The sequence below is a fragment of the Pogoniulus pusillus genome, chromosome 26, assembly GCF_015220805.1.
Source record: "Pogoniulus pusillus isolate bPogPus1 chromosome 26, bPogPus1.pri, whole genome shotgun sequence".
NCBI lineage: Eukaryota > Metazoa > Chordata > Aves > Piciformes > Lybiidae > Pogoniulus > Pogoniulus pusillus.
In genome coordinates, this window is record NC_087289.1 from 18,825,991 (window position 1) to 18,852,720 (window position 26,730).

At 50.3% G+C, this 26,730-nt stretch overlaps 1 protein-coding gene across 5 annotated transcripts in view; it reads left to right on the forward strand.

Moving 5' to 3' along the window:
• Window positions 1–26,730, forward strand: part of ST6GAL1 (ST6 beta-galactoside alpha-2,6-sialyltransferase 1) — a 64,053-nt gene that overhangs the window by 26,133 nt on the left and 11,190 nt on the right. For 4 of the 5 annotated variants that reach the window (XM_064165401.1, XM_064165399.1, XM_064165400.1 and 1 more), the window contains exons 3-5: window positions 19,087–19,208; window positions 19,759–20,440; window positions 25,952–26,049. In XM_064165401.1, the coding sequence (XP_064021471.1) occupies window positions 19,810–20,440; window positions 25,952–26,049 (729 nt within the window). In that variant the 5' untranslated portion in view covers window positions 19,087–19,208; window positions 19,759–19,809. Of the gene's footprint in view, window positions 1–16,897; window positions 16,939–19,086; window positions 19,209–19,758; window positions 20,441–25,951; window positions 26,050–26,730 lie in introns of those variants that run through there. The other variant, XM_064165403.1, reaches the window with a different exon arrangement.

Below are 26,730 nucleotides of genomic sequence, written 5' to 3' on the forward strand. Positions count from 1 at the left end.
TGCCATGGGCTGGATGCCATGGGCATCAGAAGAGACAGGGAGAAGGCCTGATACAAGCCAAGCCAATCTGTTTCTTGCATTCCAAACATGTGTTTATACACCTTTCATCAGAAGGCTGCCAATTGTATTACACTGCAGTTGGTTCCATGTGTTTGCGTTAGAAATCACATACGAATTAGCGTAGATATCCATCAAATTCTCTCACCAACACCTACGTTGTGCCTAAGCAGTCTAGGTCAGCAGAGACAGGTGAAAACCACAGGCTCCAGCCTTACATTTGTTTATATTTGTTACATCATTCCCTAAGGTCATTCCAACCTGGCATCCTGGCCTGCATCAGGAATGGTGTGGTCAGCAGGAGCTGGGAGGTCATTCTGCCCCTGTACTCTGCACTGGTTAGACCACACCTTGAGTACTGTGTTCAGTTCTGGGCCCCCCAGTTTAGGAGGGACATTGAGATGCTTGAGCGTGTCCAGAGAAGGGCGACGAGGCTGGGGAGAGGCCTTGAGCACAGCCCTATAAGGAGAGGCTGAGGGAGCTGGGATTGGTTAGCCTGGAGAAGAGGAGGCTCAGGGGTGACCTTATTGCTGTCTGCAACTACCTGAGGGGTGGTTGTGGCCAGGAGGAGGTTGCTCTCTTCTCTCAGGTGGCCAGCACCAGAACAAGAGGACACAGCCTCAGGCTGCACCAGGGGAAATTTAGGCTGGAGGTGAGGAGAAAGTTCTTCCCTGAGAGAGTCATTGGACACTGGAATGGGCTGCCCGGGGAGGTGGTGGAGTCGCCGTCCCTGGAGCTGTTCAAGGCAGGACTGGACGTGGCACTTGGTGCCATGGTCTGGCCTTGAGCTCTGTGGTAAAGGGTTGGACTTGATGATCTGTGAGGTCTCTTCCAACCTTGGTGATACTGTGGGGTTTTAAATGAAGGCTTCCTCAGGCAAGTCTGATGGACATTTTTATGAATAGATATGTGGAGCTTTGAGAGGGGAGGAGTGTTTCGAGCTCCTTAAGTGACTTCAAATACATCTAGGTGCCGAGGTTTCTGCTTATACAATGAAATTTCATGCAGGCAAGGTCACTTCCCCAGGGACGTTCTTGCAGGCTTATTGACAGTAGCTACATTTGAAAGGATGCTACAAGAGAGCAGTGTTACCAGATGACTAAATCAGACCCGTGCAGCAAACCCAGAGCAGCATGTGCTGCCGTTAGCGGCTGAAGCCCAGCCAGGCCACCAGCTCCCCACGTGGGGACGTGCCTTGGCAGAACACCTGTTCCACAGCTGCTACTGCAAACAGGTTCTCAGAAGTGAGAATAACTGCTGCTTCAGCAGTGAGCAGTGTCCAGAGCTTTGGGGTATATGGATTCCTGTGTATCTGCTACCTCAGCTACTCTGCTGTAGCCTGACGCTGAACCTGGACCAGGGCTTCCTCGACAGCTTGTTTTGATTACTACTTGGATTGTCTCTGGTCCTTTCAGCCTTGGTTTAAGCAGTGGAACTGCTGATGCGTGGTAGAAGCACTATCAGTTTAGCTTACTTACCGCTCTGACTGTGGAGAGGCAAACATTTGGGGTTTGTGGGAAAACATCTGGCTGTTGTTACATGTGTTTTTCCACCTCCTTGTCTTCAGAGACAAAATACTTTACTGTAATTTTGATGTTTCAATTTGTCCTCCACACCTCAAGTTCCTTGCACAGAAGGGAACTCCTTTGACTTTTGCCAGATCAGTGGACGATGTGCTTCTTGGCTAATTTGTCTTAACATTTCCCTGAAAGTGACTGTCTCTGATGGGCTCTAATGCACCTCCTTTTTCATATCCTCTCTGCTGTTGTCAGGATGTGCCTTCTTTCTCAGCAGCTGATCCTTTGTGATGAACATGCATGGCATCTGTATGTCTCACAGTGTAGGCTTCTCAGGGAAACCCAGTGTCTTTCAAATCTAGCACAAGAAGTCAGGAAGTGTTTTGCTTAGCATAGAATCAAGCAGGTTGGAAGAGACCTCCAAGCTCAGCCAGTCCAACCTAGCACCCAGCCCTAGCCAAGCAACCAGACCATGGCACTAAGTGCCCCAGCCAGGCTTTGCTTCAACACCTCCAGGCACAGTGACTCCACCACCTCCCTGGGCAGCCCATTCCAATGCCAATCACTCTCTCTGCCAGCAACTTCCTCCTAACATCCAGCCGAGACCTCCCCTAACACAGCTTGACACTCTGTCCCCTTGTTCTGTGGCTAACTGCCTGTCAGCAGAGCCCAACCCCACCTGGCTACAGCCTCCCTGCAGGCAGCTGCAGACAGCAATGAGGTCTGCCCTGAGCCTCCTCTTCTGCAGACTGCACACTCCCAGCTCCCTCAGCCTCTCCTCACAGGGCTGTGCTCCAGGTCTCTTCCCAGCCTTGCTGCCCTTCTCTGGACACCTTCCAGCACCTCAACATCTCTCTTGAATGGAGGAGCTCAGAACTGGACACAGCACTCAAGGTGTGGCCTGAGCAATGCTGAGTACAGAGGCAGAAGAACCTCCCTTGTCCTGCTGCCCACACTGCTCCTGAGCCAGGCCAGGATGTTATTGGCTCTGCTGCCCACCTGGGCACACTGCTGCCTCATCTTCAGCTACTCTCTACCAGCACCCTGAGGTCCCTCTCTGCCTGAGTAGTGCTTTATAAAGTTAATAGCCAGACCTCCCATTTTACTTCTCTACACAGCCAACCACAATGAACTTGGCATGGTGGAGTGCTGTTTTTGAGTACCAGCCCTGCCATTCCCAAGAGATGTGAACTCTGGGTGTGAAGAGGAAAACCGTGCTGCTGGATGCAAAACTAGCAATGGTGGATGCACAGTTTTGCAATTTTGTTTTATTGGTGTAGGTTAAATTGAATTTATGCCACAACAAGCTGCTGGCACAGCTGGCAGCTCGTGGCTTGGACAGATTCGCTCTGATATGGGTCAAGAACTGGCTGGAGGGCTGGGAACAGAGAGTGGTGGTGAATGGTGCCACATCCAGTTGGCAGCTGGCACTGGTTGTGTGCCCCAAGGATCAGTGCTGGGCCCAGTCCTGTTCAGTATCTTTATTGATGATCTGGACCAGGGGTTCTCAAACGTTTTAAGCAGGGGTTCAGTTCACTGTCCCTCAGACTGTGCTGGGGGCCAGGCTACAGTTTGGAAAAAATTAGTGAATTCCTCTGCACACTGCACATCTTTTATTTGTAGTAGTGCACAAAAACCAGGAAAAAGAGTGCAATACTTAAAATGAAGAACAATTGTAATCAACAAAACCAAATAACATTTCAGTGTGAACTCTGGGCCTGCTTTTGGCTAGTGAGATGGTCAGTGTTAGGTTCCATATCTGTCACTGCCAGTCGTAGCAAGTGGTGCAAGTGTTCATCAGTTAGTCTGGATCTGATGGGAGATTTCAGATGTTTCATTTGGGAAAAAGTCTGCTCACAGACAGAGCTGCTGCCAAAGAGGGCTGCAGTTTTGAGTGCATGGTTCCTGAGATTATGATATGTCTCTGAGGGGAGAGGTGCATAGAAATTAGTAAGGCTGCTTGATTTGAATGCATCTTTCAGCGAGGCAAAAGTCTGTAGTTGGGCCAATTCCATTGGGTAAATTGGATCAACAGTTCCAATGCCAACAGAAAATGGGTTCTGGAAAAGCTGAGTGTCCTGCTCATGGAGACCAAGCTCTTTGACTCTAGTTTGAAGCTCCTTTTGCAACATTTTTAGTACACCCATACATGTTTTGTGTGGGAATGCAACTGCTGGCTTTTCTGCAGACAGGCTTTGAGTTGTGGGGAGATGGCAGAAGTTTTCCTCCTTTACTTGGTTAATGAGCAGGTCTAATTTGACTTTCAGGTGTGAATACATATCACAGATGAGCTGCCCCTCTCCTTGAAGTTGGACACTGAAATTGTTGAGCAGCTCTGTTACATCTGGCAGAAACACAAGGTGCCATTTCCATTCTGCATCTTTGGGCTCTGGTACTTCTTTGTTTTTACAAAGCATAAAATCACAAACCTGTGGAAGTCAGTCATAAAATCATTTCAAAGCTCTCCCTCGACTCAGCCAACAGACTTCTGTGTGGTGCAGAATACCTCCATAGGCAACGTTTAGCTCAGACAAATTCCTGAGACTGTCTGTGGTGTAGTGCATGAGCTCTAAGGAAGTTAACACAAGAAACCACAATTTCCACGGCAGAGTCCAGCTGCAGTGATTTACAAGACAGTGCTTGGTGGATGGTGCAGTGTGTGGCTATTGGATGTGAATGGTTGTGTTTGTCCATCTCCCTGTTAATGCTGCAACCACTGCTTCCATGGACCCCACCGTGCTGGGAGCACCATCAGCTGTCACACTGAACAGTTTGCCCCAGTCCAGCTCCAAATCGTTCATAGCTTGGCAAACTTCCTCTCAGATATCCTCTCCTGTAGTTGTTCCTTTGAAGCTTTTCAGTGTAGCAAGCTCCTCTGGGACTTGTCCCACGCATGAGAACGAGGAGTTGTGCAGAATCAGGAACATCATTGCTTTGGTCGAGTGCCAATGAGGAGCAGGAGGAGGAGGATGGGGCAGCGGTGGTGCAGTTCGTAGCTGAGGGGTGGCCCATGGCGGGACAGGTCGAGGACGAGGCGCTGGTTCCAGCCCAGTCCCGGCGGGTGCTGGGGGCTGCGGAGGCCGGCGTGGATTGAGCGGCAGTAAGGGGCTGCTTGGTTCCCCCCAGGCCCGGCGGGGGCGTGTGGGGCTTCTGTAAATACCAACGGAACGGACTGAGGACCCTGGGGGGCCAGATCCAGCCCAAGGGCTGCACTTTGAGGAGCCCTGATCTGGACCATCAGTAAGTCTGCAGATGACACCAAGCAAGGACCAGGTGTGGAGCTGTTGAAGGGTAGGAGAACCCTGCAGAGGCACATGGCCAGGCTGGATGGGTGGGCAGAGGCCAAGGGGATAAGATGTAGCAAGGACAAGTGCAGGGTTCTACACTTTGGCCACAACAACCCCAAGCAGCACTACAGGCTGGGTGGCTGAGAGCAGCCAGGAAGAGAAGGACCTGAAGGTGCTGGTAGAGAGTAGCTGAAGATGAGGCAGCAGTGTGCCCAGGTGGGCAGCAGAGCCAATGGCATCCTGGGCTGGCTCAGGAGCAGTGTGGCCAGCAGGACAAGGGAGGTTCTTGTGCCCCTGTGCTCAGCACTGCTCAGGCCACACCTTGAGTGCTGTGTCCAGTTCTGGGCTCTTCAATTCAAGAGAGATGTTGAGGTGCTGGAAGGTGTCCAGAGAAGGGCAACAAAGCTGGGAAGGGGCCTGGAGCACAGCCCTGTGAGGAGAGGCTGAGGGAGCTGGGAGTGTGCAGCCTGCAGCAGAGGAGGCTCAGGGCAGACCTCATTGCTGTCTGCAGCTCCCTGAAGGGAGGCTGTAGCCAGGTGGGGTTAGGCTCTTCTACCAGGCAAGCAGCCACAGAACAAGGGGACACAGCCTGAAGCTGTGTTAGGGGAGGTCTCGGCTGGATGTTAGGAGGAAGTTGTTGGCAGAGAGAGTGATTGGCATTGGAATGGGCTGCCCAGGGAGGTGGTGGAGTCATCATCCCTGGAGGTGTTGAAGCCAAGCCTGGCTGGGGCACTTAGTGCCATGGTCTGGTTGATTGGATAGGGCTGGGTGCTAGGTTGGGCTGGATGATCTTGGAGGTCTCTTCCAACCTGCTTGTTTCTATGAATTATGTTCTTCTGTAAATAAGTTGTCAGGTGCTCTTGCAATGTCCTTGAGGTGATGGAAATACACTGCACCCCCGTGCAGGAGACTGGTGTCAGAGAAATACAGTCCAGAAGGGTACTGTTGCTGCAGCTGGCACAAAGTCTGTTTATTGTCCTGGGGCCATGGAATACTCATTGCATGTCTTGGTGCCCAGTGGTGTTTGCAGAGGCATGAACTGTTGACGTGTCACCTGCCGCTGATTTCAAATAAAGAGTGGCTGCCTCTTGTTTCTCAGGCTAAATGCCATGCAGACACAGGAGTGGGAGGGCACATGGAGTAATTTGTTTGGCTAAAAGCTGTCATGCTCTGTGAAAAGTAAGTAGTTCTGAGTGACCACATCCTGGCTTTAAAGCTGGGGGAATAATCTTTACTGTTGGCTTCAGCGTGAGAATGATTATGATAATGCAGAGCTGATAACAAAGGCCTGCCTTGTAAAGCCATAAAATCATAGAATTGTTTTGCTTGGAAGAGACCTTTAAAACTGTCAAGTGTCACATTGTTAACTTGGCACTGCCAGCTAACCTCTCAACCATGTCCCTCAGTACCACATCTACACAGCTTTTGAGTATCTCCAGCATTGGCCATCACTTGCTGGGCAGCCTGCTCCAGGGCTCCACAACCACTTCAGTTACATTTTTCCTCATGTCCAGCCTAACCCTCCCCTGGCACAACACCAGGCTGCTCCTTTTGTCCTGTTACTTGTGGGAACAGACTAATCCCCGCTTTGACCCAACTTCCTTTCTGGTAGTTGTACAGAGTGAGGTCTTAGACCCCTGAGCTTCCTTTCTCCAGATAGAATCAGAATCATAGAATCAGTCAGGGTTGGAAGGGACCACAAGGAGCAGCCAGTTCCAACCCCCCTGCCATGCTCAGGGACACCCTACCCTAGAGCAGGCTGCACACAGCCTCAGCCAGCCTGGCCTCAAACACCTCCAGCCATGGGGCCTCAACCACCTCCCTGGGCAACCCATTCCAGCCTCTCACCACTCTCATGCTCAACAACTTCCTCCTCACCTTCACTCTGACTCTCCCCCATCTCCAGTTTTGCTCCATTCCTCCCAGTGATCCTGAAAAGTCCCTCCCCAGCTTTTCTGTAGCCCTCTTCAGATCCTGGAAGGCCACAAGAAGGTCACCTGGGAGCCTCCTCTGCTCCAGCCTGCACAGCCCCAACTCTTTCAGTCTGTGCTCACAGCATCCTCCTGGCCCTGCTCCAGCATCTCCACATCCCTCTTGTAATGGGGGCTCCAGAGCTGGATGCAGTACTCCAGGTGGGATCTCAGCAGAGCACAGCAGAGGGGGAGAATCACCTCCCTGGCCCTGCTGGCCACACTGCTGCTGATGCAGCCCAGGCTCTGCTTGGCTTTCTGGGCTGCAAGTGCACACTGCTGGCTCCTGTTGAGCTTCTGGTCCAGCAGCACACCCAAGTCCCTCTCTTCAGGGCTGCTCTCCAGCCACTCACTGCCCAGCCTGGATTTGTGCTTGGGATTGTCTTGACCCAGCTGCAGGACCTTGCCCTTGTTCTTGTTGAACCCCCTGAGATTGGCTTGTGCCCACCTCTGCAGCCTGTCCAGGTCAAAATGACTTAAATGACCTGGGAAGGTTGGGTGCTGAGGGGTCTGGCTGTGGGAGGAGAGCTGTGGTCTGGGGAACTGGTGCCACACATGCACAGTATGATGAGTTTTCTTGCTTCAATTTGAACACAAAATTGGCAGCTTTAGAAGTTGAAGGGGTTTGTTACCAGCAGGGCCTTCTGAATAACTTAGTGAGACTCCCAAGGCTTCTGTGTTGAATTGCACTCTGGAAGCTCCCTTGATGGCTGGCTCACCAAACCTGCATGGGAACACATTGCCAAAGCCTGGGGCTTGTCTGGGGCCCAGTGTCACCCCACATGGGTTGGGTGTCCTTCCTGGCCGTTACTGGTAACGAGGACTATCTGTCTGTGGGGTGGGAAGCAGAGTTTTGTAATGCAGAGATGCTGATCCCACCATCAGAGGACTTGGTCCTGTTCTGAAGCTCATAAACATGCTGTCCCTTTGGGTGAGCAGCCCAGCAAAGGAGAAACACAGCTGGTGCTCTCCACCATGGCATGCAGCCATAGTGCTTTTTTCTGATCCTAGGAGGTAAATTCCACTGACATGCATCTGCAAAGGATCCTGCTGTGGCCAGTTTCTTCCTTAGCCAGCAGGATCAGGGACTGTGACTGCTGGTCTGGCACAAGGGTTGGAGCTTGTGGCTTTGTAGAAGCACACAATCTGCTTTTCCGTGTTAGCTGCTTTCCTAATGGTGTTGGAGCAAAGAGCAATCGTCTGATACACTTGTTGAAGCTGAAGGCTGTCCCTCTGCTAATGCCAGTCCCTGAACACGTAGGCAAAGCCACAGGAAGACCCTCCCTGCCTCTCTCAGTATGTCGTTAAAGATGGTCCCCACACTTGCATGTCTGGACAGGACCACAACAACCACCAAGGCTCACTTGGGAAGGCTGCTCCTCAGCCTTCTGTAGCTGAGGCATACTGCTCCTTGCTGCAGCTGGAACTGCTGGCATGTCCTTCACTGCTTGGGTTACCTTGTTCAAACGCCCTGGAGCAGCCTTGTCATTGCATATGTTGTACTTGCAAACACAAAGTGGTTTATTAGAGATGAACTTCAACAGCTTCAAACATGCACTTTGTTTAAGACCATGCCCTGGTATGGGCTGGTTCTGGGCCAGAGCTGTGCAGGCATCTTGACAGGATGTCAGAAGCTAGAGATGGAAAACTCCAGCAGTGCAAGTTGCCTCTTGCCTTGGGTCTTGGTGGCCGTACAGATCTGTGGGTGCCTGGCAGGGCATCTGTGGTGAGCAAAAGCAAACCCACTGCTTTTTGATTAGGACAGAGGGGAGGCAGCGTGCTGTGGTATAGAGCCACCCTCCAAAACCAACGTGGGACCTCAGAGAAGAGGGGGAATAATGGGCTGACATGGAAGAAATGAAGGCTTCTCTCTTTATTAAATCTCAGTGCTTGTTGACATGTTAAACCAAAATGAAACACATACTTAAACCTTCCCCTGTGCCTCCCCACAAGATCTGCCTCCCCTATTCTCCTGGAGGACTGTGCATGTTGTCTTTGGTGCATGCAGAGTGTGATGGTTTGGGTGTTCCCCACACTTGGGAAAATCACCCAGACTAGGCTCAGTCGATCTGGAAGTTGAATGAAGCTCAAATAAGTTACAGCTTAGCACAATATACAAGCAGACAGTTACAACAGAGACAGAAATGTACAAAAATATAGAAGTTAAAGGTAATACAGAAAGACAACAGCCCCCCAGCAACCTGAGTCCCCAGGAGGGGCTCCCAACCACTCTTCCACCTTCTTTCCACCCCTCTACCTTGCCCCAGACTTTGCCTTACCCTTAAGGTGAGTTTGGAGGGTCGGCGAGGGGGGTTAGGAAGCAGATGGGTTGGAGAGAGAAGTTCATGCAGCCCCAAGAGACAGAGAGTGACTCCCTTACCTATATTTATGTCGTTCTTATCCATCTGAGCAAGCCTATGAGTGCAGCAGCCATCAGCATTGGTTCCTTTGCACAGCCTGTAATCTAATTCTTCTCACCAAAGCATTCAGGCTAGGCTCAAACTAGCACACAGAGTTGGGTTTGGGTTTGAGGGTTTTTTTTTTTTGGATGCAGGAAGAACTAAGGGAATGATTTATTTAATTAACAAGTGACTGAATGCAGCTTCTCAACAGATCATCTGAAATGTGACCATCTTCCTCACTGAAACCCTTCTTTTTGTCATTCACGTTTTGGGTTGTGATTGGTGGTGTAGGAAGCACTTGGTTATGTGTATGGCTGAACATGAGCCAGCAGTGTGCCCAGGTGGCCAAGAGAGCCAGTGGCATCCTGGCCTGCATCAGGAATGGTGTGGCCAGCAGGAGCAGGGAGGTCATTCTGCCCCTGTACTCTGCACTGGTTAGTGCACACCTTGAGTACTGTGTTCAGTTCTGGGCCCCCCAGTTTAGGAGAGACATTGAGATGCTTGAGCGTGTCCAGAGAAGGGCAACAAGGCTGGGGAGAGGCCTTGAGCACAGCCCTACGAGGAGAGGCTGAGGGAGCTGGGATTGGTTAGCCTGGAGAAGAGGAGGCTCAGGGCAGACCTTATTGCTGTCTACAACTACCTGAGGGGTGGTTGTGGCCAGGAGGAGGTTGCTCTCTTCTCTCAGGTGGCCAGCACCAGAACAAGAGGACACAGCCTCAGGCTGTGCCAGGGGAGATTTAGGCTGGGGGTGAGGAGAAAGTTCTTCCCTGAGAGAGTCATTGGACACTGGAATGGGCTGCCCGGGGAGGTGGTGGAGTCGCCGTCCCTGGAGCTGTTCAAGGCAGGACTGGACGTGGCACTTGGTGCCATGGTCTGGCCTTGAGCTCTGTGGTAAAGGGTTGGACTTGATGATCTGTGAGGTCTCTTCCAACCTTGGTGATACTGTGACACTGTGATACTGTGATGGCTCACCAGATGTTTTGTTTTCACGGCGCAGGGATGTGTTGGAAGACACCCAAGAACTGCTAGAAGCAAGTCTTCCCCATCTGTGTATTTACAGAACTCAAGCACACAGAGCCAGGCTAAATAAAGCATCAGAGAGACTTTCTGAAACTCAACCCCAGAGGGACAGATCTTTATCTTGGCCAAATGAGTTTCACCTACTTGTTCCATCAAACCAGAAGTGCAGCTTCTTTATTGGAAAACTGGCATGGTCATAACTTGTTTAATCCTATAAAGGCTTAGGACAGAAACAGGGAATTTTAAGAGCAGATGCAGATTCAAGTTTACTTCTCTAATCCTGGGTAAGTTTTTTTCCCCTCCTTTTCACTTCTCTTGAGCATGTTATTTTATTTGGAGGAATTCATGATCACTTCCACATCTTTCCTCTTTAGGCATACCATAGAATCAAGCAGGTTGGAAGAGACCTCCAAGATCAGCCAGGCCAACCTGTTGCCCAGTCCTGTCCAATCAACCAGACCATGGCACTAAGTGCCCCAGCCAGGCTTGGCTTCAACACCTCCAGGGACGGTGACTCCACCACCTCCCTGGGCAGCCCATTCCAATGCCAATCACTCTCTCTGACAACAACTTCCTCCTAACATCCAGCCTAGACCTCCCATGGCACAGCTTGAGACTGTGTCCCCTTCTTCTATTGCTGGGTGCCTGGCAGAAGAGCCCAACCCCACCTGGCTACAGCCTCCCTGCAGGCAGCTGCAGACAGCAATGAGCTCTGCCCTGAGCCTCCTCTGCTGCAGGCTGCACACCCCCAGCTCCCTCAGCCTCTCCTCACAGGGCTGTGCTCCAGGACCCTCCCCAGCCTTGCCGCCCTTCTCTGGACACCTTCCAGCACCTCAACATCTCTCTTGAATGAAGGAGCCCAGAACTGTACAAGCTAGGAAGGGGCTTTTTAGAAGGTCTTGTAGTGATAGGATGAGAGGGAATGGGTTGGAGCTTGAGGGTAGATTGAGAGTAAATATTGGAAAGAAATTCTTTGCAGTGGTGGTGATGAGACACTGGCACAGGTTGCTCAAGGACCTTGTGGATGCCCCATCCCTGGAGGTGTTCAAGGCCATGTTGGGTGAGGCCTTAAGCAACCTGGTAATGTGGAATGTGTCCCTGCCCATAGCAGCAGGATTAGAACTAGATGATCTTGGCAGTCATTTCCAACCCAAAAGAATTCTATGAATCAATTAATGCACTAAAAGGGAACAAAACTGTGTTGTTGAAGTAGGAAATGCTCATGTAGAGAGCAGAAAAACATTCAAAAATGCATCAACAAAAGCTGTCAACAAAGGTTTGCTGCTTTGTGTTTAGGCATAGCACAGTTGTGGGTACAGATGGAAATGGGTCAGTGAAGGAACCTGGAAAGAAGTGTAAATGCTCCAGGTTCCAATACCATGGTAGCCCAAAAAAGGACTGACAGGTTGCCAAAGTCAAAAGCTCTTTGTGCATACTTCAGAGGCGAGAGCACTGCAAGTGAATGATGCTGTTGTCTGAGTGGAGGGACCAAGGAGAGGTGTTATAGAGCAGGAGGATGCAGTCCCTGCATGTGCCCATCCCCTAGCACTGCATCTCTGAAAACATTAATGAAAGGAAATATGTTGTTTGACACAATTGCATTTCAGAGAGACACTAGTGGGACCCATTACTTTAGACCAGTAAACATAATAAAACCAACCAACCTGTGTAGGATACGTAAGACTTCATGGAGAAGTCTCATCACCTGTTTGCAGAAGAGTCACATCTCAAATCTAGCTGCCTGTTTCCTCTTCCTTCACTTTCAGAAGTTAGTGAACCTGAAGAGGAGGAGGCAGCACACTTGAGTTGTCAGGTTTTTGATGATATTACTCACCAAAACCATCAGGAAAGAAAATACACCCTTTAAGCTGCTGTGGGGTGAGGCAGTTCCTGTCCTGGATTAGTGACTACCTGGCTGGTAGGAAACTAAGCAGTCAGTTTCACAACATGACAGGAGTCCCACAGGGATTTGCTCTGGGATCTCCATCATTGAGCAGCAACAATGGATCTGCAAAGGAGAGGAGTAAGGACTAGGTTATAGTCTTGACTTATGGAGCGAAGCTGGAGATGGGCAGGTTCAGGCTGGATGTGAGGAGGAAGTTGTTGAGCATGAGAGTGGTGAGAGGCTGGAATGAGTTGCCCAGGGAGGTGGTTGGGGCCCCATCCCTAGGGGTGTTTAAGGCCAGGCTGGGTGAGACTGTGTGCAGCCTGCTCTAGGGTAGGGTGTCCCTGGGCATGGCAGGGGGGTTGGAACTGGCTGATCCTTGTGGTCCCTTCCAACCCTGACTGATTCTATGATTCTATGATTCTATGACTGGTTTGTCTTCAGAGGGCTGCCCAGACCAGAGAAAGCAGCTGCAGAGAGATCCTGTGATCCTGGGTGGCTGGGCAACACGACAGCAAGGAAAGCCTGTGCTGGCAGGGGCAAGATATTGCTCTCCAGTTGTATTTTCTTCCTGCCCTCTGCCCTGTGCTGAGGATAGCAGACAGTGAGTCAATGCTGCTTGCAAAATATCCCGAAGCCATTACTGACAGCTTAGAGCTCAGGGCTTAGAAATGGTCGGGAAGGAAAATAGAAAAGGAGAAAGTTTTGGAAGGAGACCAGAGCAGCCCCATTGCTATATTGGTGCCTGAGCATGTGCAGCAGCAGTGTCCTGGTGTGACTGCTTCGAGGGACATTCTCGGACTGCAGTCGGTGCTGGGCAACTTGACCGAGAGACTTGAAGGTATGGAGAAGCTGCTGTGCCAGGAGGGACTGGAACAAGTGGAATGCAGCCTGGAGAAGCAATGAGTGGGGAAAAGAGGCTGTTAGAATTATAGAATGGCTTGGGTTGGAAGGGACCTTTAAAGGTCACCTTGCACAGCCCCCACCTAGGCAAGGTGGGGCAACCATGAACGATGTGCAGGCAGCAGGGTTACTGTTGGGGCAGTCAGGTTGGCTGATGTGAAGCCAGGGAATGTGACTGCAGAACTCATTGTCTCAGGCTGTTTGGGAAATGTGAGTGGTTTCAAGAAGCAATTAAACAAATGTGCAGAGGATTGGCACTGGTACAGCTGATGACACAGCTTTTTGCAAGCTGTGTGCATTTACTGGAAGAGAAATAGATGTTTGTCCTCACTTAGCTGTTTCTTTGTGTACCTACTGTTGGCCACTATAGAGAACAGGTAAGTGATTGATGGACTTTGTGTTTAATGAAATGAAGGCACTCTTATTAGCAGTTTTAGGGTAAATAAGCTGTGGATTGTGGAAATGGGCATTTCCTGGTGTCCTCTGCTGGGACATGGATGGCTGCAGCTCCCCAGAGAGATGGCAGTGTCCAGCACCTGAGGGGTGGTAGGGCTCTCACATCCTTCTGTACTTTGAGACCTGAGTCAGGTGAGATACTTGGAAAACAGAGGTTAAGTGTAGCAGTGAGTGCACAGGAGTTAATTCCACAACCACCCTGAGGATGCTGTGCTGCTTGCTTGTTCCCTACACAGGACTGATTCACCCCCAGAGGACAGGGTGTGTGGGGTTAGTCTGCCAGCCAGCCCCGTCCCCCAGCCACGTCAGGCTCTGGATTTCAAGGTCACAGCAGCTATTTCTTTAAGAATGTTCATAGATTTGAGGAGCAGTTTTTGTTCCTTCTTTCTGACTACCCATTGCTGGCACCTTGGTGGAGTTGGTAAGCGTCCTGCACCTCCAGAAGAGCACCTTTGTACTGACCACTGGGGTACAGAAGTGCACACAAGTGACTTATCCAAAGGTGTGGAAAGAGAGTACCACCTCTGGGCTGTTCTGCCTCGCCTGGAAGTGCAGCTGCCTTTTGCCTTCATGCTCTGCAGCAAAGGTTTGATGACTTGAGTGGGACCTCACGTTAGGACACTGCTTGTGCAAATAAAATCTATCATGTGAAGGAGTGATAATAATTAAATTGAACTTGGGTGAACTGCTGGTGAACAAAGGTACCCTGAAATGCTGTTGCTCCACTAAAATGTACTTGCTTGAAGAACTTACCTTGCCAACTTACAAATCAAAGCAAAATTACTGTTCATGTTACATCAACGTGCACAGTCATCAGGAGGGTTGGGATCATGTTGTGCTATGCACTGAAAATGATCCAGGTTCCTTTGTGTGGCCTGGGGAGATGTTGTGGCTTGTTGGACGTCCTCTGCTGTGTGGCATAAGGAGGAATGTCCCAGCAGGAACTTTCAATGAGCTGTAAGGCTGTTCCACCATCATGATCCTGCCACTCTTCCAGCTTCTCCTAGCCATGGGGGGGAAAAAGCTTACAGTACTGATATGTGCCTGCTCTCTCCTGCACCTGGAAACCCACCAGGAGAGGCTTCTTAGGTCAGAAGCATGGTACAGCCCTCCAGGGCCTAGAGTGAAGAGCTCTGCTTCTGAGGGCATCCCCTGGTGTGGAGGCTCTGTCCTGTCTGTGCTTCCTGGAAGTCAGACCTTCATCTCGAGTAGAACTGCTGCATGAATGAAGTCATGATGAGGTCTGCATGAAGTATGGTCACAGGGAGGTTCCTCAGAGTTTTGTTCTATGCTGACACTGGACAACTGGACTGGTGTTTCTCTTGCTTTGGAAAACATTGCTGTCTGAGTGTGCTTGGCCACACTGACAGTGTGGAGCTGACTTTGGAGCATTGCTGTCTGAGTGTGCTTGGCCACATTGACAGTGTGGAGCTGACTTTGAAGCGTTGCTGTCTGAGTGTGCTTGGCCACACTGACAGTGTGGAGCTGACTTTGGAGCGTTGCTGTCTGAGTGTGCTTGGCCACACTGACAGTGTGGAGCTGACTTTGGAGCGTTGCTGTCTGAGTGTGCTTGGCCACACTGACAGTGTGGAGCTGACTTTGGAGCGTTGCTGTCTGAGTGTGCTTGGCCACACTGACAGTGTGGAGCTGACTTTGGAGCGTTGCTGTCTGAGTGTGCTTGGCCACACTGACAGTGTGGAGCTGACTTTGGAGCGTTGCTGTCTGAGTGTGCTCGGCCACACTGACAGTGTGGAGCTGACTTTGGAGCGTTGCTGTCTGAGTGTGCTTGGCCACACTGACAGTGTGGAGCTGACTTTGGAGCGTTGCTGTCTGAGTGTGCTCGGCCACACTGACAGTGTGGAGCTGACTTTGGAGCGTTGCTGTCTGAGTGTGCTTGGCCACACTGACAGTGTGGAGCTGACTTTGGAGCGTTGCTGTCTGAGTGTGCTTGACCACACTGACAGTGTGGAGCTGACTTTGGAGCGTTGCTGTCTGAGTGTGCTTGGCCACACTGACAGTGTGGAGCTGACTTTGGAGCGTTGCTGTCTGAGTGTGCTTGGCCACACTGACAGTGTGGAGCTGACTTTGGAGCGTTGCTGTCTGAGTGTGCTTGGCCACACTGACAGTGTGGAGCTGACTTTGGAGCGTTGCTGTCTGAGTGTGCTCGGCCACACTGACAGTGTGGAGCTGACTTTGGAGCATTGCTGTCTGAGTGTGCTCGGCCACACTGACAGTGTGGAGCTGACTTTGGAGCATTGCTGTTGAGTGTGCTTGGCCACATTGACAGTGTGGAGCTGACTTTGGAGCATTGCTGTTGAGTGTGCTTGGCCACACTGACAGTGTGGAGCTGACTTTGGAGCATTGCTGTCTGAGTGTGCTTGGCCACACTGACAGTGTGGAGCTGACTTTGGAGAACATTGCTGTCTGAGTGTGCTTGGCCACACTGACAGTGTGGAGCTGACTTTGGAGAACATTGCTGTCTGAGTGTGCTTGGCCACACTGACAGTGTGGAGGCTGACTCAGTTCTGCTGTCCCCTTTAGCAAATGGCTTTTGCAATCTCCACATGGCTCTTCTTCACATGACTCTTTGTGTTCCCAAAGCACCAGGCACACACACAGTGGGCTGATTTAGTAGGGTGTGCAGCTCTAGCAGGGACCAGCAGACACACAGGGGTGTGAGCTTCTTGCAGAGACCACAGCAGAAGACAAACTGAACAGGATGGGGAACTCTGTGATAACTACTCAGAGGAGAGAAGAGCAGTGTCCTGTGCCCCCTCCTGACAACCCCCTCCACCCATTCTCCAGACTGCTAAACACCTGCATCTGGCCAAAAAGACTCGGTGTTCCTTTCTGGCACTTGCTTCCCAAGCAAATGAAGTGAGGTGGTCTGGCAGAGGCTGTTACTTGGCCTTCTAGAATGTTACTGTTCTTTTTCCTTAGTTTATGAAGTGGGAACAGAAGGACATTTACCTTTGAAGTGCTCTGTGAAATTGTGGAAAATGGTACCCGTGTCAATAAGAGAATGGCAAAGCAGAATATAAGAGTATGAGAAAATGAGAATATGACACTGTGCAATGGCAGAGGAGGGAGTGTCTGAGCTAACTGAGCTGGAGACCTACGAGAGATAACAGAAAGCGCTGTGAAGAGATAGCCCCCTGTGAATAGGGGACATGAACAAAACAGGGGTGTGCCAGAGCTCACTGAGCAAGGCCAGGGATGAACGATAACAGCAACCACCATGAGCAGGGTAGATAAGAGACTGTGAAGCAGGCGACTGTGAAGACGCAAATAGCTGAGTCACAAAGACACCTGAGGAAGACTCCTTACTTCAGCCTCACGACCACCAGAGAGACCCCCAGGAGGATTAGCAGGCATGCACAAAAGTTCCAGGAAAAACTGCAACCGTTTTGGGCAATGATAAAATCTGGATTACACTGCTCTGTGAGTGTGTGTGTGAGCGGGAGATAAAACCCCTGCAGCTGCATGTGTGCAGTGCGCAGCTGCATGTGTGCAGTGCGCAGCTGCATGTGTGCAGTGCGCAGCTGCGGAGATAAACTGCCTGCGCCCAGCGCTGCTCCTGGCTTGCCAAAATGCAACTCCTTCAACTTAGCTCTAAGGTTTTGGTGGCTCAATTTGAACAGAAATCAGGATGAGTTTCTTACTAGAGTTAAAATACAAGTAGTCAGCATTGGGATGCTTTAATGATTTAGTACTTAATCCTGTGAACTCTAGCACTGGTACTGTAGCTTGTGGCACTGTTCTGGCTTGGAGCTCCTGCAAAAGAGAGCTGCATCTTGAACTCTGCATTGCTGTGAAATCTCCTTTTCTCTTGTTGCATTTCCTTGGTAGAGTGAAGCTACAAGGTGTGAAATATTTGCTCATTCTGTGAATGCCTTAACTATTTGTGGGTTAAGACAGATCATAGAATCATAGAATCAACCAGGTTGGAAGAGACCTCCAAGATCATCCAGTCCAACCTATCACCCAGCCCTATCCAGTCAACCAGACCATGGCACTAAGTGCCTCATCCAGTCTTTTCTTGAACACCCCCAGGGACGGTGCCTGCACCACCTCCCTGGGCAGCCCATTCCAATGCCAATCACTCTCTCTGTGAAGAACTTCTTCCTAATATCCAGGCTATACTTACCCTGGCACAACTTGAGACTGTGTCCCCTTGTTCTATTGCTGGTTACCTGGGAGAAGAGGCCACCCCCCACCTGGCTACAATGTCCCTTCAGGTAGTTGTAGACCGTAATAAGATCACCCCTGAGCCTCCTCTTCTCCAGGCTAAACAGGCCCAGCTCCCTCAGCCTCTCCTCATAGGATTTGTACTCCAGGCCCCTCACCAGCTTTGTTGCCCTTCTCTGGACATGTTCCAGCATCTCAACATCCTTCTTGAATTGAGGAGCCCAGAACTGGACACAGTACTCGAGGTGTGGTCTGACCAGTGCTGAGTACAGGGGAAGAATAACCTCCCTTGTCCTACTGGCCACACTGCTCCTGATGCAGGCCAGGATGCCATTGGCTCTCTTGGCCACCTGGGCACACTGCTGCCTCGTCTTCAGCTTACTGTCTATCAGTACCCCCAGGTCCTTTTCCTCCTGGCTGCTCTCAGCCACTCAGTCCCCAGCCTGTAGTGCTGCTTGGAGTTGTTGTGGCCAAAGGGCAGAAGCCTGCACTTGGCCTTATTCAATCTCATCCCATTGGCCTCTGCCCACCTCCAGCCTGTCCAGGTCCCTCTGCAGGGCTCTCCTACCTTCCAACAGATCAACACCTGCTCCTAGCTTGGTGTCATCTGCAAACTTACTGATGCTGGACTCAATCCCCTTGTCCAGATCATCAATAAAGATATTGAACAGGACTGGGCCCAGCACTGATCCTTGGGGAACACCACTGGTGCCAGCTGCCAAATGGATGTGGCACCATTCACCACCACTCTCTGAGCTCTGCCATCCAGCCAGTTCTTGATCCAGCACAGAGTGAATCTGTCCAAACCATGAGCTGCCAGCTTGACTAGGAGCTTCTCGTGGCAGACAGTGTCAAAGGCTTTGCTGAAGTCCAAGTAGACTCCATCCACAGCCTGCCCCACATAGCAACTTTTCATAAGGCTTGCTCCAAAAGGAGCAGTGAGGCTCTGCTGCCATTGTATTTGAAGAGAGAGTGTGATTCAGCCAAGAACAGGCAGCAAGCTATTTCCCTAGGAAAAGCTCACTTTTTCTTTCCTTTCTGCTGTCCATCGTGTTACCGCCAGCGCTGGGATGTTTCCGTGGCTATGTTACTGGTGCAGCCACTGCTCTGAGCCTTCTCCGCAGGGAAGGCTGTTGGTGTGGTGGGGGTACAGAGCAAGCAGCCTGCTCAGCAGTTGCTGCTTTAGCTGAGACTGGATTTCAGACTTAGATGCTGCTCGTGTTAAGTGCTCATTTAAACGTTCAAAAGGCTCAGGAGGTGTTAATGTGTTGGCTGCTGGCCCCTCCCTGCCTGGGGACCAGCTTCTGTGAGGCTGCAGGGCTTGTCTGAGGAAATGCTTGCCAAGAGCCACCAAGTCCTTTCATAGTAGTTATGTGGGGCTTCTTCTCTCTTTTGCTGCAGGTGTTTCTTGAACTCTTCATCACAGAACTGTCGTGTTTTGGGATATCCTGCTTAAACTCTGGAAGAAAAACTGCCAACAGCCCAAAATGACCTGAGCTGGATAGCTGCTGCATTATCCCCAGGTGACAACTTGGTAGCTTCTCAATAGCACAGCTTAAGAGCTTGCTTTCAGCAAGTTGCCGGAGGAGGGAGATGTTCCTGGGGTCTCTGTAGGGTGGGTAGTGTTTGTCTGCTGAGGAGCACAGGGACACCTGTTCTGCCTCCTGTGTTCATGAACTCACAGCGTTTATTCCAACAGCTGTAATCCTCATTATATGCTTTACTAGCCCATGCCTATGGTCAAGTAGAAGCTCAGTTGTGGAGTGGAAAGGAGTTTGGATATTGGCTGACTGGGATGGCAGGTGAAGGCGTATGGTGCATTACTCTGCCACTTGCATGATCCTGGCTTCCTTAAGCTTGGTTGTCACTTGTGGAAGGAAATAGAAGGCCTCAGATCACTGTTGGTGATGGGTAGTAGCCAGCTCAAGCCCCTTTGATGTTTGAGATGGTGAACTTTGAAATGAGGTCTTTAAACAGCCTGAACTATTAAAACGACCCTCATGTTCTGCCTCTCCCCTCCTGTTGCTCACACACTGATGCTCGGAATCTCATATATGTGTACCTCTCCCCCAGGACCAGCTTGCTGCCCTGTGTTCTGTGTGCCACTTGGATGCACCATACACTATGGTTCACATCAATGTGCTGAAAAAGCTCACGTTTGTTCTTGTGGTGATACTGTTGGCGCTGAGCGTTTGCCTGTGGAGAGAGACGAGAAGAAGCTACTACATTCCCTTCAAGACTGAGAGTGATGACTTGCAAGTTCACAGGACTTCAGAAAAATGGAACACACTTAAATCACAGGGTCTTTCCCATGGGGCAGCCAATGAATTGGGTCAGATACCCAAAACATGGCTTGGTAGCCACAATGAAGTGAAAGGCAGCACCTCTGGAACAGCTGAGAAGTTCAAGAAAGCAGCAGACTCTATGAAAGTATGGGATAAGGACAGCTCATCCAGAAATCTCATACCTAGGCTGCAGAGGGTCAGAAAGAATTACCTGTCCATGAACAAGTACAATGTGACTTACAATGGGAAGAGGAACGCTGCTAAACTCAGCCCAGAGAAGCTGCTCTGCCAGCTACGGGACAGGGTGGACGTGACCATGATACAGGGAGTGGATAGTCCTTTTGATACCTCTGAATGGCAGAACTACTTACCAGGGAAAAGCCTCAATGAAACTGTGGGCCACCTGGCTCGCTGTGCTGTCGTGTCCTCAGCAGGGTCTTTGAAGTCATCTCATCTGGGACAAGAAATAGGTTGGTATAAAGTCAAATACTATTGTTTTATACCTGAACAGAAATAACCTGCTGCCATGCTTATACCAGTAAGGACTGCTGTGGTCACAAAGGTGCTTAAAATAAGTTGAAATATTGTCCTTAAAGAGTTTACAAAGTTAGTGAGCAGCTGAAGAGGAGATGGGAATAAGGATCACTCAGGAGCTCCTTGCTCTCTCAGTGTGCATAGCACACAATGTAGGCTGCACTATGATGCCCAAGATCATAGAGCCTGTGGGGCCAAGGCAGACAAAAGCAGGCAAGCCACGTGGTGGGGGTGGAAGGGTTGAGTTCAGCTGTTGAGCCAAGAGGAGATGCTGTATACATGTAGTCAGTGGTAGGCATGTAGGTAGTTCTATTCCAGGTAGCTCTATTCATAGAATCATGGAATCAGGCATGTTGGAAGAGACCTCCAAGCTCAGCCAGTCCAACCTGTTGCCCAGGCCTGTCCGGTCAACCAGACCATGGCACTAAGTGCCCCAGCCAGGCTTTTCTTGAGCACATCCAGGGATGGTGACTCCACCACCTCCCTGGGCAGCCCATTCCAATGCCAATCACTCTCTCAGACAACAACTTCCTCCTAACATCCAGCCTAGACCTCCCCTGGCACAGCTTGAGATTCTGTCCCCTTGTTCTGTTGCTGGTTGCCTGGCAGAAGAGCCCAACCCCACCTGGCTACAGCCTCCCTGCAGGCAGCTGCAGACAGCAATGAGCTCTGCCCTGAGCCTCCTCTGCTGCAGGCTGCACACCCCCAGCTCCCTCAGTCTCTCCTCACAGGGCTGTGCTCCAGGCCCCTCCCCAGCTTTGTCACCCTAGTCCTTTCAGTTTTCATGATGACACTGACCTCACTAGAGGGTAGCACTCTCTGCATACCAGAGAGACATCTTGGTTCCTCAAGGGTTTGTTTCTGGAGAGGGTCTGGAATGGTTTGTAATGCCAGCCTGCTCATTGTACAGTCAATGGCCAGAAAAATTTAAATCCAGAAAGACTTCTTCAGAGAGGTAAAATAAAGCACTGAAGGGGCAGAACTCCACTGGACACAGCCCTGTACAATTTGCTGCAGCTGATCTAGCACTGAGCAGAGGGGCTGGTCACAGGCAGTCCTCAAAAGTCCTTCCAACCTCAGTGATGCTGTGTTTCTTACAGCCTTCATCCTGAGCCTTAAGGCAGTGGTGGAGTTTTAGGGGTCCAGAAAACCATGGGAAGACTTTTCAGGGCTTTATTTTCTCTCTTCTTTAGAGAAAGTTTGCTGATGCTTTGCAAAGTGTTCTCTGACCTTATTGAACTGAGAGTGCTGCATTGATTAACAAACACTGCAGCGATGGTCTTGCACTGTGATTAGAAAGAGTACTTTTTGAAAGCAGTGCACTTTTTGTCTTTAAGAAAGCAGCATGCAGGTCAAAACAGCTCTCCAGCATTCAACTCAGGATGCTGTCTTGGCAGAAAACTTTCCTGTGCCTGCAGTTGCTTCAGCTTTCTCCTTTAATGTTTGCTTGAGGCTCAGTTAGGATTGATGCTTCACTAAGATGCAGCTTCACTGAAGGAGAAGTCTTAAAGCCTTGGATTTTCTCTGTGGTGTAAATTATCACAGTGTCACAGTATCACCAAGGTTGGAAGAGACCTCATAGATCATCAAGTCCAACCCTTTACCACAGAGCTCAAGGCTAGACCATGGCACCAAGTGCCACGTCCAAAATTATGTGCAGACTTCAGTGTGTTCATAAGTTGTCTGTTGGATCAGGTCCCTCTGGCCTGCACTAAGCTGCAAGTAGCCTTCATCCTCTGAACCAGGCAGATGGATAGCCTTCAATTCATTATTCATGGACAACTTGGACAAAGCCTTCAGAGTTGTAGTGCCTAAGTGCTCATGGGAGGGTCAGGAGTTTGTTCTGCTACCTGCTCAGAAGTTCTCCTTGTGCTCCTCTGTGCTCTACAGGGCAAGGAGGTGGGTGTTAGAATGTGGTTGAACTGCCTCAAGTATGTTAACATGCTGTGAAAGGTGCAGTGAAAAAGAAAGTGGCAGTGTGAACCAGGCTGACATTGCTTCCTGATGAAAACTACCCGTGGGAGTTGGTCGATGTAATCATTTCTGCCTCTTAGGGGAGTTTGAGGCCAGGCAGGTCAAGGCTTGAGAAACCAGTTCTGACTTGATTTGAGAACCTGCCTTGTCTTGTTTAGGTGCCTCTTGAAGTTCAGTGAGAAAGGATTTCCACAGAGGTGACCTGTCCCCTGATACAGCTGGCTCGTGCCCAAGAACACCTCTGTCAGACTCCAGTGCACTGCTAAAACTGCTTGCTGCTCAGTGAGGAGACCTCTCAAAAGCCAAGGGTGGTGGTCACAGCATCTTACAATGCAAGCTTGGGGGACATCTTACAGTGGTCTTGCAGTACCTGATTGGGTCTTACAATAAGGCTAGGAAAAGACTTTTTACAAGGGCTTATTGTGATAGGATGAGAGGGAGTGGAATTAACCCTGAGGAGGGTAGATTTAGGCAGGATATTAGGAAGAAACTCTTTACAGTGAGGGTAGTGAGACACTGGGACAGGCTGCCCAGGACTTTGTGGATGCTCCCTCCCTGCAGGAAGCCAGGCCTTGAGTAACCTGGTCCAGTGGGAGGTGACCCAGCCCATGGCAGGGGGATTGGAACTAGATGACCTTTAGGATTCTTTCCCACCCAAACCATTCCGTGGTTCTGTGATGTGGTATCAGAGCAGCCAGGAGGTACAATGGGCTGTGCTCTGGCTGCAGAAGGGCTGAAAGGACGTCAGACCTGGAAAGCAATTTCCTTGTTCCTACAGCTGGTTTCTGAGCCTGTCCTCACAACTTATACACCAGTTTGTTCCAGCTCCCAAGAGGATGGATGCTGGAAAGGTCACTGTGTAATGTGCTGCAGGCAAATGCTGTTAACCCCTGCTTGCAGTCTGTGATTTATTCCTCATGCCCAGGTCACTCTCAGACTTTAACCTTTCTACTCAAGCAGTCATCTCTGCTGGTGATTCTGCTGAGTTCTGGGCACTTGCAGCCTTGAGTTGAGCAGGGTGAATATCAAAGGATTCAGGAGTGTTCAGTTTATTGCTGTACACAATTTCCCCCAATTTCAGCCTCACATATTCCTTTGTAGGTTTTGTTGGAGGAGGAAGATGCCAAAAAGGTACTAAATGTGAGAGGCTTAAAATAAAGCATTTGCATAGATGAACACAACAGATTGCTGAGCTCTTATTTCATGCAATATTTGTTCTGTGTAACCACCTTCAAATATCAAATGAGCAATTAGTCAACGTAGGGGAGGCTGGCAGGGCAGAACAGGGAGATGCTTGTAAGCAAGCAGCTCGGGTCTTCTGTGCTGCTGAGTGTTACTGGAGGTTGTGAATTGCTGGTGGAGAAGCCGATGCTGAGTGCAGCACAGCCACTTGGAGCAGTCGGAAGTGGGAGCTACGCTGCCTGCACAGTCATTAACCTCCCTTTCGAAATGCAAATTTAGGGCACGAAAACCCTTGGCGTCTGGCTGGAGTTATACAGGGAAAGTGTAATCCTGTGCTCCACTGATGCAAGGCAGGATGTGGGATTCAGGGTCTGCAGTGGAAACTGCAGAGCTGCAGCTCGGTGTAGACGTGTCTTCTCTGGAAACATCACCTTCCTGGTTTCTGTGTGTCGCTTGGAAGGGCTCTGTGACGGTTTGGGTCCCCCCCTCCTCTTTAGAAATCACCCAGACTAGACTCAGCCAGCTCTGGAAATATGAATGAAGCTATTTATTTACAGCTGGCACAATATACAAGCAGATAGTTACAGTATATACAGCTATAGACAGAAATAGACAAGGTAAAAGGTAATACAGAAACACAACTCCCCTCCCAGAAACCTGAGTCCCCAGGAGGGGCTCCCAACCACCCCTGCACCTTCCCCCTGCCCCTCTCAACCTTACCCTAGTCCTAAGGAAGAATGGAGGTTCAGCCAAGAGGTTAGGAAGCAAAGTGGGTTAGGCCAAATGGAAGGTGTGTTAGAGAGATGCAGCTCAGCCAGCAGCCCAAGCAAGCATGACAGAAAAGTGGCCAGAGTGTTATCTAATGTTTTCATTTCTTGTTCCCATACTCCGTAGCAAGGCTGTGAGTGCAGCAGACATCACCACTGCTTTCCTTTCACAGCCTGTGATCTAGTTCTTCTCACCAAAACATTCTAGCTAGCTTCAAACTGGCACAGGGCTCTAAACAGGATTCACTTCTCTATGAGAATAAAGTAGCTGAGCAATGAGTCTTTGTTGACAGTGGTTATTGATCCTTCAAGACTGCTCCTGAGAACCTCCTCCCCCCCATTTTTAAGAGAATGATCTCCAGAAGACCTGGTTCTGGCCCAGGTGAGGTGTTCTGCTCTGACTGGGAGCTTAGTTCCCCATGGACTGTAAGCTGTGGTTGTGTGGCCTCAAGGCAAAATGTCAGTCCTGCTGCTCTGACTCAGCATCTCTGATCCCATGAAAGGTTTCCTATCCAAACCTAGGCAGTAGATAGGGAGATGCCAGAGTGCTCTGGCGAGGTGTATAAATGCCCTCTGTGCTGAAGCAGCAGGCTGGCTCTGTGATTAGGGCAGTGTGGAGGCAGAGGAGGGTGCTGGAGGAATGCTGTGCTATCTTAAGAGATGATGGCAGCAAAGGAAAATGCAGTGAGTCCCAAGGCATGTAACAAGCTGTGCCTGTCAAGTGCACAGCAGTGGGTTTGGTTCACGGGTGTGGGAGCTATGCCACAGGCTGAAGTCGGCTTTGCTTTCCACTCCACTCATTATTTATACATGTTTCTCAGGCTGGTCAAGCTCCAGGCTGCAAGAGAAGAATGCTGCTTTGCTGTTATTTCCCAGACAGCCACAATATTCACTAAATTAACTGAGTATTGGTTTATCTCCTGGAAAAGCATTTGGGAGAAAGGAGAGAGGGAGGAAGATGCTGTGCTCCTCCGTACAGAGCAGATCCTAGGGCTGTGCTCAGCCTGCCACTGTTTTGTTCTTTAAAAAAGTGGATTTTTAGAAGTGTGGTGAGCTTGAAGTTAGACCAACAACTTCTTCCACAACGTCCACAAGAAAGCCAGGAAGGGGCTTTTTACCAGGGCTCATTGCGATGGGATGACTGAAGCTTGAGGGGGGCAGATTTAGACTCAATATCAGAAAGAAGTTCTTTACAGTGAGGGTGATGAGATACTGGAATGGTCTGCCCAGGACCTTGTGGATGTCCCCTCCCTGGAGGTGTCCAAGGCCGTGTTGGCTGAGGCCTTGAGCAATGTGGTCTTGTAGAAGGTATCCCTGCCCACGATGGGGGCTAGAACTGGATGATCTTGATGGTTATTTCCAACCCAGACCATAATCTGACTCTCTGGTCTGGCTTGGTACTTGCAGGTGTTACACAGAAAGCTGGTGTGCAGGCAGCTTGAATGCAAACAATAAGCTCTGACCCATGTTTTCTGGCTCTGCAGTCTGTTGCCAGCTCACAGGCTTTTGCTGCTCTGCTTTCAGACAGTCACGATGCCGTTTTGCGATTCAATGCGGCTCCCACCAAGGGCTTTCAGGAGGATGTGGGGCAAAAGACAACAATTCGCCTTGTGAACTCCCAGGTAGGTCTGATCAACCTGTGCCAAATGGGCCAAGCATGGCAGAGCTGTGTACCCCACTGGGATGCCTGGGACTTGAGCAGCAGGATGGAACAACAGCATCCACAGACAGAGCTTCTGGAGTCATCTGCTGCTGGGAAGTCTTTCAAGTGAGGCTGGGAAGAAGAGGGCTTTCTTGCTGCTTTCTCCTGTGCCTAGCAGCTAGGAAGTGTCTTCCCTTGTAACAGGGGAGAGTCGGCAAGTCTCAGGTCCCTGCAGTTAAGGTAGTGTGGCCGTGGGAGCTGGAGTTCTAGCTCAGACATCAAAGTACTCGGAACAGAGAAAGTGCAGTGGTGAGCATTGCAGGGATAGGCCATAGAATGGCAACAGTGGGTAAGTTAGTATCATTCCATTGGAGCATCAAGAGCTTTACGTCTCAGACCTTCTCCTTGCTGCTTCTGCCACGCTCGCTGCTATCCTCCCCCACCGCTGTTCTGGCTGCTGCTGTTTTGCTGCTTCGCCGCCGCTTGACCCCTTCCCATCTTCCTTAAAGTTACTCTATTTCTGCAGCAGTTTATTCTCCTTATACTGTTACATTTAAACTGTAAGAAATACCATTTCATTTTCCCTGACCTTTCCAAATATCCGTGTTGCAGTGAGTTTACCGGGGGAGGGATCCACCCTGGCCCGGGACAGCTAGCACAT